The 15,298-nt window shown below is 41.0% G+C and overlaps 1 protein-coding gene and 1 pseudogene across 2 annotated transcripts; one reads left to right on the top strand and one right to left on the bottom strand.

Annotated features, from left to right (window-relative positions):
• Positions 1 to 2,274: 2,274 nt before the first annotated feature.
• Positions 2,275 to 3,174, bottom strand: LOC111981699 (heat shock 70 kDa protein-like; annotated as a pseudogene).
• A 983-nt stretch (positions 3,175 to 4,157) lies between these two features.
• Positions 4,158 to 11,540, top strand: LOC111981691 (uncharacterized). 2 transcript variants are annotated; one of them, XR_002879620.2, is made up of 4 exons: positions 4,158 to 4,463; positions 6,976 to 7,469; positions 7,983 to 8,566; positions 10,731 to 11,540. XR_002879620.2 is itself a non-coding variant. In XM_024013095.2 (3 exons), the coding sequence occupies exons 1-3, from the start codon at positions 4,220 to 4,222 to the stop codon at positions 8,511 to 8,513; spliced, it is 1,269 nt and encodes a 422-aa protein (XP_023868863.1). In that variant the 5' UTR covers positions 4,158 to 4,219; the 3' UTR covers positions 8,514 to 8,723. The 2 variants fall into 2 exon arrangements, 1 of the variants encoding a protein (XP_023868863.1); XM_024013095.2 differs by lacking the exon at positions 10,731 to 11,540 and having other exon boundaries at positions 7,983 to 8,723.
• Positions 11,541 to 15,298: the final 3,758 nt, after the last annotated feature.

The raw sequence follows: 15,298 nt of genomic DNA, 5'->3' as shown, positions 1-15,298 counted from the left end.
TGAGCGAATGATATGTGAAAAGACATACAGTACTACACCAGTCAAAAGTTAGGACACACCTACTCATTCAATGGGTTTTCTTTATTTTACTATTTTCTACATTGTTGAATAATAGTGAAGACATCAACACTATGAAATAACACATATGGAATCATGTAGTAACCAAAAAAAAAAAAAAAGTTCAATAAATAAATAATAATAATAAATAAATTATTCAAAGGAGCCACCCTTTGCCTTGATGACAGCTTTGCACCCTCTTGGCATTCTCTCAATCAGCTTAACCTGGAATGCTTTTCCAACAGTACTGAAGAAGTTCCCACGTATGCTGAGCACTTGTTGGTTGCTTTTCCTGCTTTTCCAACTCATCCCAAACCATCTCAATTGAGTCTGATGCAGCTCATCTGATGCAGCTCTCCATCCCTCTCCTTCTTGGTTAAATAGTCCTTACACAGCCTGGAGGTGTGTTGGGTCATTGTTCTGTTGAAAAGAAAATGATAGTCCCACTAAGAACAAACCAGATGGGATGGCGTATTTCTGCAGAATGCTGTGTTAGCCATGTTGGTTAAGTGTGCCTTGAATTCTAAATAAATCACCTCCTCCATAGTTCACGGTGGAAACCACACACGCGGAGATCATCCGTTTGCCTACTCTGCATCTCACAAAGACACAACGGTTGGAACCAAACATCTCACATTTGGACTCATCAGACCAAAGGACAGATTTCCACCGGTCTAATGTCCATTGCTCATGTTTCTTGGCACAAGCAAGTCTCTTCTTATTATTGGTGACTTTGAAGTCCTGATTCACGCAGTCTCCTCTGAACAGTTGACATTGAGATGTGTTTGTTACTTGAACTCTATGAAGCATTTATTTGGGCTGCAATTTCTGAGGCTGGTAACTGTAATAAACTTATCCTCTGCAGCAGAGGTAACTCTGGGTCTTCCTGTGGCAGTCCTCATGAGAGCCAGTTTCATCATAGTGCTTGATGGATCTTGCAACTACACTTGAAGAAACTTTCAAAGTTCTTGACATTTTCCGGATTGACTGACCTTCATGTCTTAAAGTAATGATGGACTGTCATTTCTCTTTGATTATTTGAGCTGTTCTTGCCATAATATGGACTTGGTTTTTTACCAAATAGGGCTATCTTCTGTATACCCCCCTACCTTGTCACAACACAACTGATTGGCTCAAACGCATTAAAAAGGAAAGAAATTCCACAAATTAACTTTTAACAAGGCACACCCGTTAATTGAAATGCATTCCAGGTGACTGCCTCAGGAAGCTGGTTGAGAGAACACCAAGAGTGTGCAAAGCTGTCATCAGGCAAAGGGTGGCTACTTTGAAGAATCTCAAATATAAAATATATTTTGATTTGTTTAATACTTTGTTACTACATGATTTCATATGTGTTATTTCATAGTTTTGATGTCTTCACTATTATTCTACAATGCAGAAAATAGTAAAAAATAAAGAAAAACCCTGGAATGAGTAGGTGTGTCCAAACTTTTGACTGGTACTGTACATTAGAGTAAAATTACGGTTTTCATCTGGTACTTTCCTTCAGTGACCCAAGGAATATTAAATATTCCAAATCAATTATATTTGGTTCTCTGAGCTTGACACCATTAAGCATAAAATAAGAAAAATGTGACCTGTATTCGTTTTTATATAGGCACAATATGTGCCAGAAATGTAATGATTTTTCTTTTGGGATAACCAGAAATGTGCCTATTTTTCCAAGAAGGACCATAGTAATTGTATCAGATATTATCACAGAATAAAGAGTTTATAAACAGTGGCTATTAAGGTGTCTTCACCTGCTCTTCTCTTTCTGGTGGTTTAGCTSTCGATCAAAGTTTTGTTTACAATATTTCATGGTATTGTGTCCCAAAAAAATATATATGTGAATACTGAATCTGCTATGATGAGAAGGCAACAGCCAACATACCAATAAACTTATTTCAATACATGTTATGTTCAATGTCCAGCAATGCAATACGGTATGAAATTACATATTAACATCAACAGTGTGTTTTCTATCTTCTTTTAAAATGTTAAAAAAAGATTATTCTCCACCCATTTAGAGKAACTGTTTATCCACTGTCTCTTTGCAGTACAACCAATACATATAAACACTTCCTGAATAGCTCTGAGCCATAAAAGGGCATTATAATGTCAAATAGTAGAAATTAGTATTTCCTGAATAGCAAAACGTATTCAGTGATACTGTACTAATGCATTTTGAAAAGTCCATTATACAAGTCCCTCACTTCAGTCAATCTCTTCAATGGTTGGGCCTTGGGAGCTGGCACCAGAACTGGACCATGCCTGATTTCCACAGCTACCTATAGGCATCCCTCCTTGCTGGTATAGCTTGGTAATGATAGGCTAGCACACTTTCTCCAGCTCCTTCAGCTGAAGCTCCTACTCCTCTTTGTCGTCCTCCAACCAGAAAATGGCCTGGATGCACCTGTCCACCACTTTCTTCTTGACCTCCTCGCTGATATTGCCTTTCACGTTGTCGTCCTCAACGCTGCTATTCATATTGAAGGTGTACGACTCCAGGGAGTTCTTGGATGCTATTTTCACCCTCTGTGCATCGTCCTCAGCTTTGTATTTGTCGGCATCATGCAACATCCTCTCAATGTCCTCTTCGCTGAGCCGCCCCTTGTCGTTGGGGATGGTGATCTTGTTCTCTTTGCCCTTGTCTACTGCTGATACGTTCAGAATGCCATTGAATGACATCGCGATGTCAAAGGTCACCTCAAGCTGAGGGATTCCTCGTGGGGCAGGGGGGATTCCAGAGAGCTCAAACCAAATATTCTAACAAACTATAATGTTATAGCTAAGGCTTTGTCTACACAATCAAAATTGCATACTTTTTTGATTTCTATGAAGCCTATAGCCCAATTGTTCCAGCCATTTATGAAAATAATGAAAGTTACTTACAGTTTGTGAATGTAGAAGTCTCGTTGAAAGGTATAGGGCAGTAGCTTAAGGTCGCTCTTCTCTTTACTTACTTTCTTCTCTCTTTAGTGTTCTCATTGAGTCGATGTTTGTAACTGAATGAATTAATATCATCCCTTTTGATTTCTCGACATTTCTCAACTCTCTGARTACACTGTAGAGCTCTGCTACCCGGCCCGAGCCTGTACAGCGCAGTACAGTCATATCTGACTAAAACCATAACATGGTGTCAGAAGTGCTTAAATATCCATCAAATAAAAAACAGGAGAGATTATTTTACAGAAAATAATAATGTTCCTTGAGTTTGTCGGAGTTTAGAGTGACGAAAAGTAGCTCAGCTAACTACTCTCTCGTCTCATTATTGAACAGAGCAGCCCAAGCGGAGCCGACGTTGCTATGGATACTCACAGACCCAGAGCTGCCATAAGCAGAGTGTATGCAGAGTAAGCAGCGTGCAGGGAYCGAGTGAGACAGAGAGGAGCAGCTAATTGATTCACTAATGGAGTAAGTTATTTCTGATATCGGGTTTCGGGCAGGGCCGGGCCTTAAATTTGGCAGAAGCATTCGGACCTGGGTAGGGCAAGGCCTGAACGTTGCGGACATGGGTAGGGCTCGGCTTAAAATTCATGCAACTGCAGGGCTCTACTATACTGACCAATGAGAGCGCAGCTTCCTGTGCAGTGGTCTTTCGGTTACAGAAGCACGGAGACCTGTCCAGAATTACTTGTGGAAGAATATTTGTGCCATGAATTTTGACAAATTAATAATTTACTACTATAAACTGGGGGGTTCGAGCCCTGAATGCTGATTGGCTGAAAGCCATGTTCTATCAGACTGTATACCTAATTACATTGGTAAACTGTTTATAATAGCAATAATAGCAATAACGCACCTCAGGGGTTTGTGGGAGATTGCCAATATACCACAGATAGAGCTGTATCCAGGCACTCTGCGTTGCGTTGTACGTACAGCCATAATACATCGTGTATTGGCCATATACTACACCCCCACGGGCCTTATTGCTTAAGTGTCCAACGTGGAATAACATCTGAAGGCAATTATTATTATTACTCATGGATCAATTCATTTCAAATCTTTGCTACTAGCCGCTTTATGGACACCCCAGTTGAATCAGAACTCCACAGCAGGTGGCGGTAATGAAACTTCTGTCAAGCCGCTCAGTGGATTAACGAGGAACAGAGCATGCGCACACCTCATTGTTTTGTGCTGTTCCGTAGCAAGAGAGTACATGTGGAATTCTGTTCGGACAGGACAGAACAACGACTTTCATTCTGCGAAAATGGCTAAAATATCGTTGCTGAGAGTGCTTCTCAATGAACGATTAACAGCAGTTGCTGATGAGATATTTGGGGCTGTTGAAAAAACGGTGGCAGAGTACCAGGAAGAAATCTATCGTTCTAAGGAGGAGAACGAGAAGCTACGGAGGCTGCTTGATATCGTTCTTAAACCAGATATAAAGTTGCATAGATCGGGTTAGTAACGTTAATTGATTAAAATGTGTGTATATGAAACATTCTAGCAGGGAAAACAACTGTTAGAAAAGAACTCAACAACAACCACCCATCCAGTAGCCTATTCACAACCAATAGCAATCTAATTTGACCTAATTTTAAAAGTTAAACTTTGTTTTAAACTACTTTTTACGTGCATTTGCAGAAAAACAGTCGCTAAACTGGTGGCATATGAATAAAYAAATATAAACTCAACATGCAACAATTTCAACGATTTTACTTAGTTGAGTCAGACCCTCTATGGATTTCACACGACTGGGTAGGGGCGCAGTTATGGGAGGGCATAGACCCACCCACTTAGGAGCCAGGCCTACCCACTGGGGAGCCAGGCCCAGCCAATCAGAATGAGTTTTCCCCACAGACACACATACTCCTCAGCCASATGTGTGGTTACACGTGGTCTGCGGTTGTGAGGCCAGTTGGACGTACTGCCAAATTCTCTAAAACAACGTTTGATGTGGCTTATGGTAGACAGTATTTTTGTGCATTCAAATTGCCATAGATAAGATGCAATTGGGTTTGTTGTCCGTCGCTTATGTTTGCCCATACCATAACCCCACCATTATGGGGCACTCTATTCACAACGTTGACATCAGCAAACGGCTCGTCCACACAACGCCATACACGTGTTCTGCGGTTGTGAGGCCGGTTGGACGTGCTGCCAAATTCTCTAAAAAGACGTTGGTAGAGAAATTAACATTAAATTCTCTGGTGGAACAGTTCTGGTTCTGTTCTGGTGGACATTCCTGCAGTCAGCATGTCTATGCACACTCCCTCAACTTGAGACATCTGTGGCATTTGTGTTGTGTGACAAAACTGCACGTTTTTTGTCCCCAGCATAAGTTGCAACTGTGTAATGATCATGCTGTTTAATCAGTTTCTAGATATGCCACACCTGTCAACTGGATGGATTATCTTGGCAAAGGAGAAATGCTCACTAACAGGGATGTAAAGAAATTTGTACACAACATTTGAGAATTTTTTTGGGGTGTGTATGGAACATTTCTGGGATCTTTTATTTCAGCTCATGAAACATAGGACTAACTTGTTGCGTTTTATATTTTTAAGTGTAAATAGATTTGTAACAGGCTAATGTGATTCTCATGACCCGTTACAGGGTAGTACTGTTTGGCTAGCACAGAGAATTTTCGACCAACCTTAACTTGGCGATACTCTTCATTCTCGATTCGGCAAAACATGTATCTTCTAAAATGTCTGTGTTCAGTTGCAGTTGGATCATTGGATTTCMAAAATGCTCCGTTATTAAAATAAATGTTTTACTCAATGAAGTAATCCAACAATGTGTACACTGCCATTTTGTCTATTTAAAATCTTCTCTCATTGATCGAGACAGGTGAGTGTCATCATGACATGCGGCACTTTAGGGTGGACCCACCGATCTGTCAATGAGGGAAGATTTGAAATAGACAAGATGCCAGTGTACACATTGTTGGGTTACTTCATGGAGCAAAACAATTAATTTATTTTAATAACGGAGCATTTCAAATGAACCACCTGATTGATTGGCCGGGTGCTGCTTGTAATATTTTTATTTTTTTATTTTACCTTTATTTAACTAGGCAAGTCAGTTAAGAACAAAATCGTATTTACAATGACGGCCTACCCCGGCCAAACCTGGACGAACCTAATAGACTTGAGCTCCCTCGTCTCCACTGCTACAGCCACCTTTCAACTACGCTACTGTAGTTACTAGGCTACTGTATTGTGGTCGCAGTATTGACAACAGAAATGGTACGGTCATTTTAATGAATCAATAACTAGTAATAAAAAGAGGTAGCCTACCTTTGGCTGCCTGTCATGTGCCAGTAGGCCTAAAGGAGTTCATGATGCATTATTCTATGGTGATTATTATGCACCGAAGTAGGTAAGGTTATCCACCAATGTAGCTCCCGGGCTGCTAGCATGCATTGCATGATCAGCACTGCAAATGTGAACCGCAAGCCATTGAGCATGTAGGCATGTTGCATATGGATGCTCAAAATAGATATATTTGTATTTCTAGAATCGATGCCTATATGAATGAATAGGCTGGATCATCTTAATTCTGGTATTAGGCAGTGGGCTATAGATTTCATGAAAAATATTTCTACATTTTCTGGTTAGTATGCTGCAGTTGATTGACTGGTTCCTCGAGTAACGTCAAAGTCCATTGTTTCAGAACGCCAAACGTCCCGAACATTCAGAACTACTTTGCAAACTGTTGGTTTAAAATTCCTATTGATTCATTTCTAGGAATATCATTTTCATCAATAAACAGAAAAACAATACTGTGGTCCCCGGTGAAGGATTTCCTTCTCCATGACCACTTGTTTCATATACACCCTTTAAGTAAATAACCAAGTACATGTATAGCTTCACAGGTGTGTGTGTGGGGGGGTCACAATTATGTTGTCTTGGTTTATTATTGTTGTCAGCTGAATTCACTTAGTCATCTGTTTCATCCTTCCTCCAGACCTACAGCAGCTCACTGTCTCTGAAAAGGTTCCCCCTGAACAGCAGCACTGTGAACAGGAGTTGAACTCCAGTCTGAGGCAGGAGGACCCAGAGCCCACACAGATTAATGAGCAGGAGCTCAGGACCAGCCATGGGAGAGAGCAGCTTCATGCTCTGGAGTCAAAAGACCCTAATGTTATATTCACAATTGCTTGTGTCAAAAGCTTGTGCCAGAATCAGGTCTCAACTGAGCCTTCACATCTTTACCAAACCCAAAGTGAGGAATATGAACAGGGACCCTCTCTACCAAGCACTTCAATAGAACAGATCAAAACAGAACCTGATGGAGAGGGCTACATGTCATTAGAACCAACCAGTGAACCTCAGCCCCTCTCTGCATTTAATCACTATTCTGCTGTTCAGCGTGAAAACAGAGTAATCCTCAGTGTAGATCGTGTGGCGAGTGGAGAGCTTCCATCAGGGTCAAAGCCACCGGAATCAAAGAGAGCACGGGTCAGTCAAATTAGTACTGCTGTTCTTCATTGGGGCACGTTATGTGGGGATTCCTTTCACACCACGTTTTCTGTTATGATCAGAGTGCATGCTAGTGAGAGAGAACCTGTGTGTGTGTGTGTGTAGAATGCTTTAATTCAAAACAAAGTTTAATAGGTAATCTTGAAACTAATGTTGACACACATTTGATTAAATGGAAATGTCATATTTTTTATTTTTTTGCACATATGTCTCTTAAATATAATCTGAACCTACACATGGAGACTCATGATAAGAAATCTTTGCAGTGCCAGGTCTGTGATTATTGCTGTAAGGTAAAGGGTACTCTCATAAAACATTAAAACAGAAGACTCACATAAGGGAAAATGGAGCAATGAAATGGCAGCAGGTCTGTTAGATGAAAGGGAATCCCATGAAAGTAACTTGAGTATTTAGTGCCATCAGTGAGAAGGTATATGAATAGATTAAAGTAGAATTACTTATAGGTATTCTGATTCTGTGTCTGTCCTGCAGGATCGAGGCCCCGCTGCTGCCACAGGCCAGGCCACAGCAAGCCAGTCCCTGGACCCCACTCTTTCCTCACCACCTTTCCACCGCCCAGCTGTGCCCCAGTCCATTGCATGGCGCCAAAAGAGGAAGGGGGAGGAATATGCACACGCCCAGCAGCAGGGCACTCTTTACCCAAAACGCTCAAATGTATACCGCTCGAAGGTACATCCTGACATTTCCATTCCTCATCTGACACCAGAATATGACGAACTGCTCACCAACCGCAGCGGGGGCCGTCCGGACCGCTATGCTGTTTTGCTATTCCGTGCATGCGTAAGCGAAGAGAGATACCGCGAGTGGGAACAGAATACCAACTGGGATGGATCACGAGGAAAATTTGGCTTGCCAGTGAACCTCCGAATGTTCATCAGGACCACTGTGTCTCAGAAGTTTCCTTCCATGAGTGATGTAACCCGAAAAAACATCAAAGACAGAGTAAATGAGTACTTGAGGTCACCGAGGAAGTCTGGACATGGACTGCTCTCGCTTATCTAAGGAATTAGGCATATTGCAGACCGATCTCATAATCACTTCCTTTCCTAGCTGAGGTGATTACAAACAGCTGCCTACAGTATGTACAGTAAAACTCATTGTCCTGTTTCACACTGTACAGTACCTTAATACAAATCTGCATTTAGAAATTCAAAAAAAATAAACGAATTTCAATATTTTATTAATTAAAACACAGATGTTAATGAAAAAGTACTCTAGATTCTATCTTTTTATTAGAATACTGGTCTTACAGTAGTGATGGAGGCTGGTCACAGTTCACGCCTTGATGAGCCATTAAATTGGACAATAGCTAGCCAAAACTCTCAGAGTACCACAGTATGAGTAATAATACTGAAATGGTTCAAATCGTTTTTCCACCATTTGTTTTTCCCAATAGGGGATTTTAGAAACACTTCAAATAAGGGCTGTGTTTTACGGGAGAGTATTAGGGCCATGTGAAGATAAAGAAATCTATGGGTGGTGGTACTTGGATATTTATTCTCCTTGCATCAGTAGGACTTTAAAAAATAAATAAAGTGACAATATTTTGAGAATAAACATTTAATTTAGGCAAAGTCAATTTCGAGAATAACGTAGACATTTTGAGAAAGTTATATTTCAAGAGTAAAGTATGGGATTTGGTTATTAAGCACATAACCATATAGCCCTAATCCCTCTTAACCYAACCTTATTTTAACCCATTTGTAAATAGGTCATGGTAGATCAGGAATTCACCATTTATCAGCATAAAATATCCCATATCATACATCTAACTCTCCATTTCATTCTCTTAAACACATCCTGCTCAGTTTACATATAGGCTTACTCTGCCAACTCCTCCTGCCCCTGCTTTACCTCCCTCATCTTCACTGACCTCACTCCCACTTGGACCCTCAACAACAGAAGACAAGTGTTGCCAGTATGGAAAAGTAATAAGAATGTGTCTTGTACACAAGTAAATAGCCTGTGGCAGAGATAAACTGCACAGTCATGTTGCATCACTCATTTGACAATATTCAAGTTAAGGCTATTGGAAACACTTCATAGCAAAACATAACATGTGTGACTAACTTTATTTTCCCAGAAGGATTTTAATTTGTGCTGTCAGATACATCAAGCACACTTTAATTTAAAACACACAACAGTGCATTATTACACAACAAAACAGGGCATGTGTACATTAGCAAATAAAATACAGTGCATGCGGGTGTAGCCTATTAATAAATGTATCCATAAATCGCTAAATAGGCAGCCAGGGTGCCAAGGAGGATAGTGCAGCACTCACTCAATAGCCTAATGGAGGCAGGTATAAAGCTAGAAGCCACTTCCACTATCCTGGGCCCCAATGGTAGGAAGGCATAGTGGTTAGAAATTATGTCCTTGCCCTTTTTGTGTGCCTATTCTTGTCTTTGAGGCTGCATAGCCGGTTACCTACACTGCTCAAAAAAATAAAGGGAACACTTAAACAACACAATGTAACTCCAAGTCAATCACACTTCTGTGAAATCAAACTGTCCACTTAGGAAGCAACACCGATTGACAATAAATTTCACATGCTGTTGTGCAAATGGAATAGACAAAAGGTGGAAATTATAGGCAATTAGCAAGACACCCCCAATAAAGGAGTGATTCTGCAGGTGGTGACCACAGACCACTTCTCAGTTCCTATGCTTCCTGGCTGATGTTTTGGTCACTTTTGAATGCTGGCGGTGCTTTCACTCTAGTGGTAGCATGAAACGGAGTCTACAACCCACACAAGTGGCTCAGGTAGTGCAGCTCATCCAGGATGGCACATCAATGCGAGCTGTGGCAAGAAGGTTTGCTGTGTCTGTCAGCGTAGTGTCCAGAGCATGGAGGCGCTACCAGGAGACAGGCCAGTACATCAGGAGACGTGGAGGAGGCCGTAGGAGGGCAACAACCCAGCAGCAGGACCGCTACCTCCGCCTTTGTGCAAGGAGGAGCACTGCCAGAGCCCTGCAAAATGACCTCCAGCAGGCCACAAATGTGCAATTTGTTAATTTCCACCTTTTGTCTATTCCATTTGCACAACAGCATGTGGAATTTATTGTCAATCGGTGTTGCTTCCTAAGTGGACAGTTTGATTTCACAGAAGTGTGATTGACTTGGAGTTACATTGTGTTGTTTAAGTGTTCCCTTTATTTTTTTGAGCAGTGTACTATCTTGAAACTCACTGACAACTTCTTTCATTTACTTTTCCAGCCTGTTATAGTTTGTGACCCTGTGTTACCCAGCACAGTGAGGGGCAAGAAGCAGTGGACTGGGCCAGGCAGGACTGGTTCTGAGCCAGGCAGGTGGTTGGTCCTGGCAGCAGGAAAGAAAAAAGACAACATGAAGATACATCCAATGTAGTGTATAGTGCAACGACATACGGTGCCTTCGGAAAGTATTCAGACCCCTTGACTTTTTCCACGTTTTGTTACATTACAGCCTTATTCTAAAATGGTTTAATTGGAAAAATAATACTCAATTTACACACATTACCCCATAATGACAAAGCGAAAACATGTTTTTAGAAATTTTAGCAAATGTATTTTATTTTATTTTTAAATACCTTATTTACATAAGTATTGAGACATACATGTATTATTAAACTGGTTTAAGGCAGATAAAGTAAATATGCGTTTTTATCAAGAGTAAACACTTTGCATGTGTTGTAATAATTACTCCACGTGCTTGACATACGTCCATTTTGTTTTAAGCCGACTTCGCTATTTCACCCGGCTCACGCCCACGAGGAAGCCCGGTTTCAAAACGAATGTAACCACTTTTCACCCGGTGAAATCTCCCACCTGGGTGCCTGGGCCAGCTTGATCAATCCCCTCATTGGGACTTAAAATCAAGGCCATGCTGCTGTTTATATAGGCCGTAAATCTTTCTGCAATCAAAATAAACAAATCCCAGCGACCATATTATTTTTGGAAGAACAATTCATTCTGAATTTGGGCATTTAAAATGTATTGTTTTGGGCATTTAAAATGTATTGTTATGCTTAGACCTCTTGACGTAAGGACTAAGGCAGGGGTGTCAAACAAAATTCCTGGAGAGGCAAGTGTTTGTGGGTTTATTATTTTGGAACTCCTCTCACCTGGTTTTCTGGGTCTTAATTGAAAATGAATTCAAAGGAAATAACCCAATAGACACGTGGCTCTCCAGGAATTGAGTTTGACACCTCTGGACAAAGGTGTAGGACTGATTGTCATAGGGAGTCCCAGCCTGGCTACCCATCAAATTAGCTTTTGTAGGATATTATGCAGTTAATCTGAAGATATAATTATGGTAGACTAATTATATACAGTGGGGAGAACAAGTATTTGATACACTGCCGATTTTGCAGGTTTTCCTACTTACAAAGCATGTAGAGGTCTGTAATTTTTTATCATAGGTACACTTCAACTATGAGAGACGGAATCTAAAACAAAAATCCAGAAAATCACATTGTATGATTTTTAAATAATTAATTTGCATTTTATTGCATGACATAAGTATTTGATACATCAGAAAAGCAGAACTTAATATTTGGTACAGAAACCTTTGTTTGCAATTACAGAGATCATACGTTTCCTGTAGTTCTTGACTAGGTTTGCACACACTGGCAGAGGGAATTTTGGCCACTCCTCCCTACAGATCTTCTCCAGATCCTTCAGGTTTCGGGGCTGTCGCTGGGCAATACGGACTTTCAGCTCCCTCCAAAGATTTTTCTATTGGGTTCAGGTCTGGAGACTGGCTAGGCCACTCCAGGACCTTGAGATGCTTCTTACGGAGCCACTCCTTAGTTGCATGGCTGTGTGCTTCGTGTCGTTGTCATGCTGGAAGACCCAGCCACGACCCATCTTCAATGCTCTTACTGAGGGAAGGAGGTTGTTGGCCAAAATCTCGCGATACATGGCCCCATCCATCCTCCCCTCAATACGGTGCAGTCGTCCTGTCCCCTTTGCAGAAAAGCATCCCCAAAGAATGATGTTCCACCTCCATGCTTCACGGTTGGGATGGTGTTCTTGGGGTGTACTCATACTTCTTCTTCCTCCAAACATGGCGAGTGGAGTTAGACCAAAAAGCTCTATTTTTGTCTCATCAGACCACATGACCTTCTCCCATTCCTCCTCTGGATCATCCAGATGGTCATTGGCAAACTTCAGACAGGCCTGGACATGCACTGGCTTAAGCAGGGGGACCTTGCGTGCGCTGCAGGATTTTAATCCATGACGGCGTAGTGTGTTACTAATGGTTTTCTTTGAGACTGTGGTCCCAGCTCTCTTCAGGTCATTGACCAGGTCCTGCCGTGTAGTTCTGGGCTGATCCCTCACCTTCCTCATGATCATTGATGCCCCACGAGGTGAAATCTTGCATGGAGCCCCAGACCGAGGGTGATTGACCGTCATCTTGAACTTCTTCCATTTTCTAATAATTGTGCCAACAGTTGTTTCCTTCTCACCAAGCTGCTTGCCTATGTCCTGTAGCCCATCCCAGCCTTGTGCAGGTCTACAATTTTATCCTGATGTCCTTACACAGCTCTCTGGTCTTGGCCATTGTGGAGAGGTTGGAATCTGTTTGATTGAGTGTGTGGACAGGTGTCTTTTATACAGGTAACGAGTTCAAACAGGTGCAGTTAATACGGTAATGAGTGGAGAACAGGAGGGCTTCTTAAAGAAAAACTAACAGGTCTGTGAGAGCCGGAATTTCTTATGGTTGGTAGTGATCAAATACTTATGTCATGCAATAAAATGCAAATTAATTATTTAAAATCATACAATGTGATTTTCTGGATTTTGTTTTAGATTCCGTCTCTCACAGTTGAAGTGTACTATGATAAAAATTACAGACCTCTACATGCTTTGTAAGTAGGAAAACCTGCAAAATCGGCAGTGTATCAAATACTTGTTCTCCCCACTGTACATACATAATAAATTAGGATTGATTTCACCAGAATGTCACCTTGAGGAACATCACATCAAGGACAAAGAACAGCTTATCCAAGTTTGCCAGCCTGGGGTGTGCACCACCCAAGATGATGGCTTTAGGTCTGGTGTGTCCTGTCCATGACCTATGAATGTAGACACAGAGAATGTGGTTGCAGAGCATAAATACAGTCATTACAGAAAACCATTACATGCACCTTCCTGATGCCTATTAATAATTTGAACAAAAATGTTACTTTCCATCATTCACACTGAAAATAAATACTTGATACAAATAGGCTATCCAATATCATAGCTTAGGCTAAATGGTATTGCATAATGTGGAGGTGAGACAAGTATTTTAAGATAGTCCTAAAACGACTTTCTTTGTTCTCTGTTGTGGGCAGCCCTGGCATGGTCTGCCAGTAGTTTCCCCACCTGGATCTTGACTGGTGCTTTTGCCTCCCTCTCCCTTCACTACCTTGTTGTGGGCAAGGCATTGCTTTTTCTGAGGTGGCAGAGACAGGCATTTGACACCACAGGTGGTTGACCTTTTCTTCCAGTGGGGTAGTCTCCAATTGGCATTGATATATAGTTTGTACAATGTGCAGACATTAAATTGGCAATCAGCAGTTGCTACATACATGTTTTGAACTTATATGTATCCATTGATTCTTGAAGAATATAACTTGTAAACGCCTCAGTTCAACTGTCGCACCCCACCAGAACCCAAAATATGATCTTGTTTTACTCCAATGTAAGCAAACAGTATATAGTCTCAAAACATGGTTAAAACTATAATTTTGATATCATGAATGGCAGTGGAGGTTCCTCAGAGGAGGAAGCGGAGGACCATCCTCGGTGAATTTCATTTAAAAAACGTTTTAAACATTTAAAAGGTTATCCTTTTTAGATAAAACTATATTAAATCCCTTCACCAAATAATTTATTAAAACACTATATTGCAATGAAGGTCTACAGTAGTCTCAACAGCAATCTAGGATAGCACCATGGTGTAGCCGGAGGACAGCTAGCTTAAAATTACTATAATTGTTTTTAATTACCCAAGCCTTTGTGCTAGCTAGCTAGTCTTAGGTCTCTGCGTCGATCAGAAGCAAGGATGGTTCTATGCTATGTACCGGATGGTAAATACTACGATAAGCACACATGCATTTTATCGTTTTCCGATCTCTGTATGCGAGAGCAGTGCTTAATTTGTAAATTGGGAGGTCCTGGGGGCTCCGAGATACCGGAACACATTGAGAAAAAAAGTGTCTAACACAACATAGCAGCGCAGCAGACAGAGTAAAGAGCCAAGTCGTATGATGGTGAAACGGACAGCACTCTCCAAGGTGCTGATTAATTCAAAGCTTTTTCGATGTCACTGCTTTATGCAGACATACTTGAGAATAGATCATATTTGTTCTATCTTTTCAGGGGGAGGAAATTAAAATTGTAATCAGCTCTGCAATGCTTGTTAAAAAAATAGAGATACCTTGAAAAATATATAATTTTCAAATAATCGAAAATGAGACATGACAATCTGCACAAAGGCAAATGGGAAATGTTTTAATAATGGATGCGCTTTTCTTAGTAATCTACTTGAGAACCATTTAGGGTTCAAGTAAAACTTTTGAATAAGTGAAGCTTTTAGAGAGAGGTTTAGTGCTTTATCTTGTGTGGTTTAGGGTCCTAGATAAAGCCAAATATTTTTTGCTCATATGATTTGAAAATGAATCATGAGAAGTAAGTAGGCAGCGCCATAAGTAAGTGAGTAAACTGAGATACGACTAAGGAGTTAATCAGGGCAATTCTTCCATAAATAGACAGGTATTTACCTCCATGGTTGCAGGATCTTGTCTATTAAGGTTT

Source organism: Salvelinus sp. IW2-2015, linkage group LG20 (assembly GCF_002910315.2).
Source record: "Salvelinus sp. IW2-2015 linkage group LG20, ASM291031v2, whole genome shotgun sequence".
NCBI lineage: Eukaryota > Metazoa > Chordata > Actinopteri > Salmoniformes > Salmonidae > Salvelinus > Salvelinus sp. IW2-2015.
Note: the sequence above shows the minus strand (reverse complement) of the source record. Positions and strands in the feature narration are given on the sequence as shown.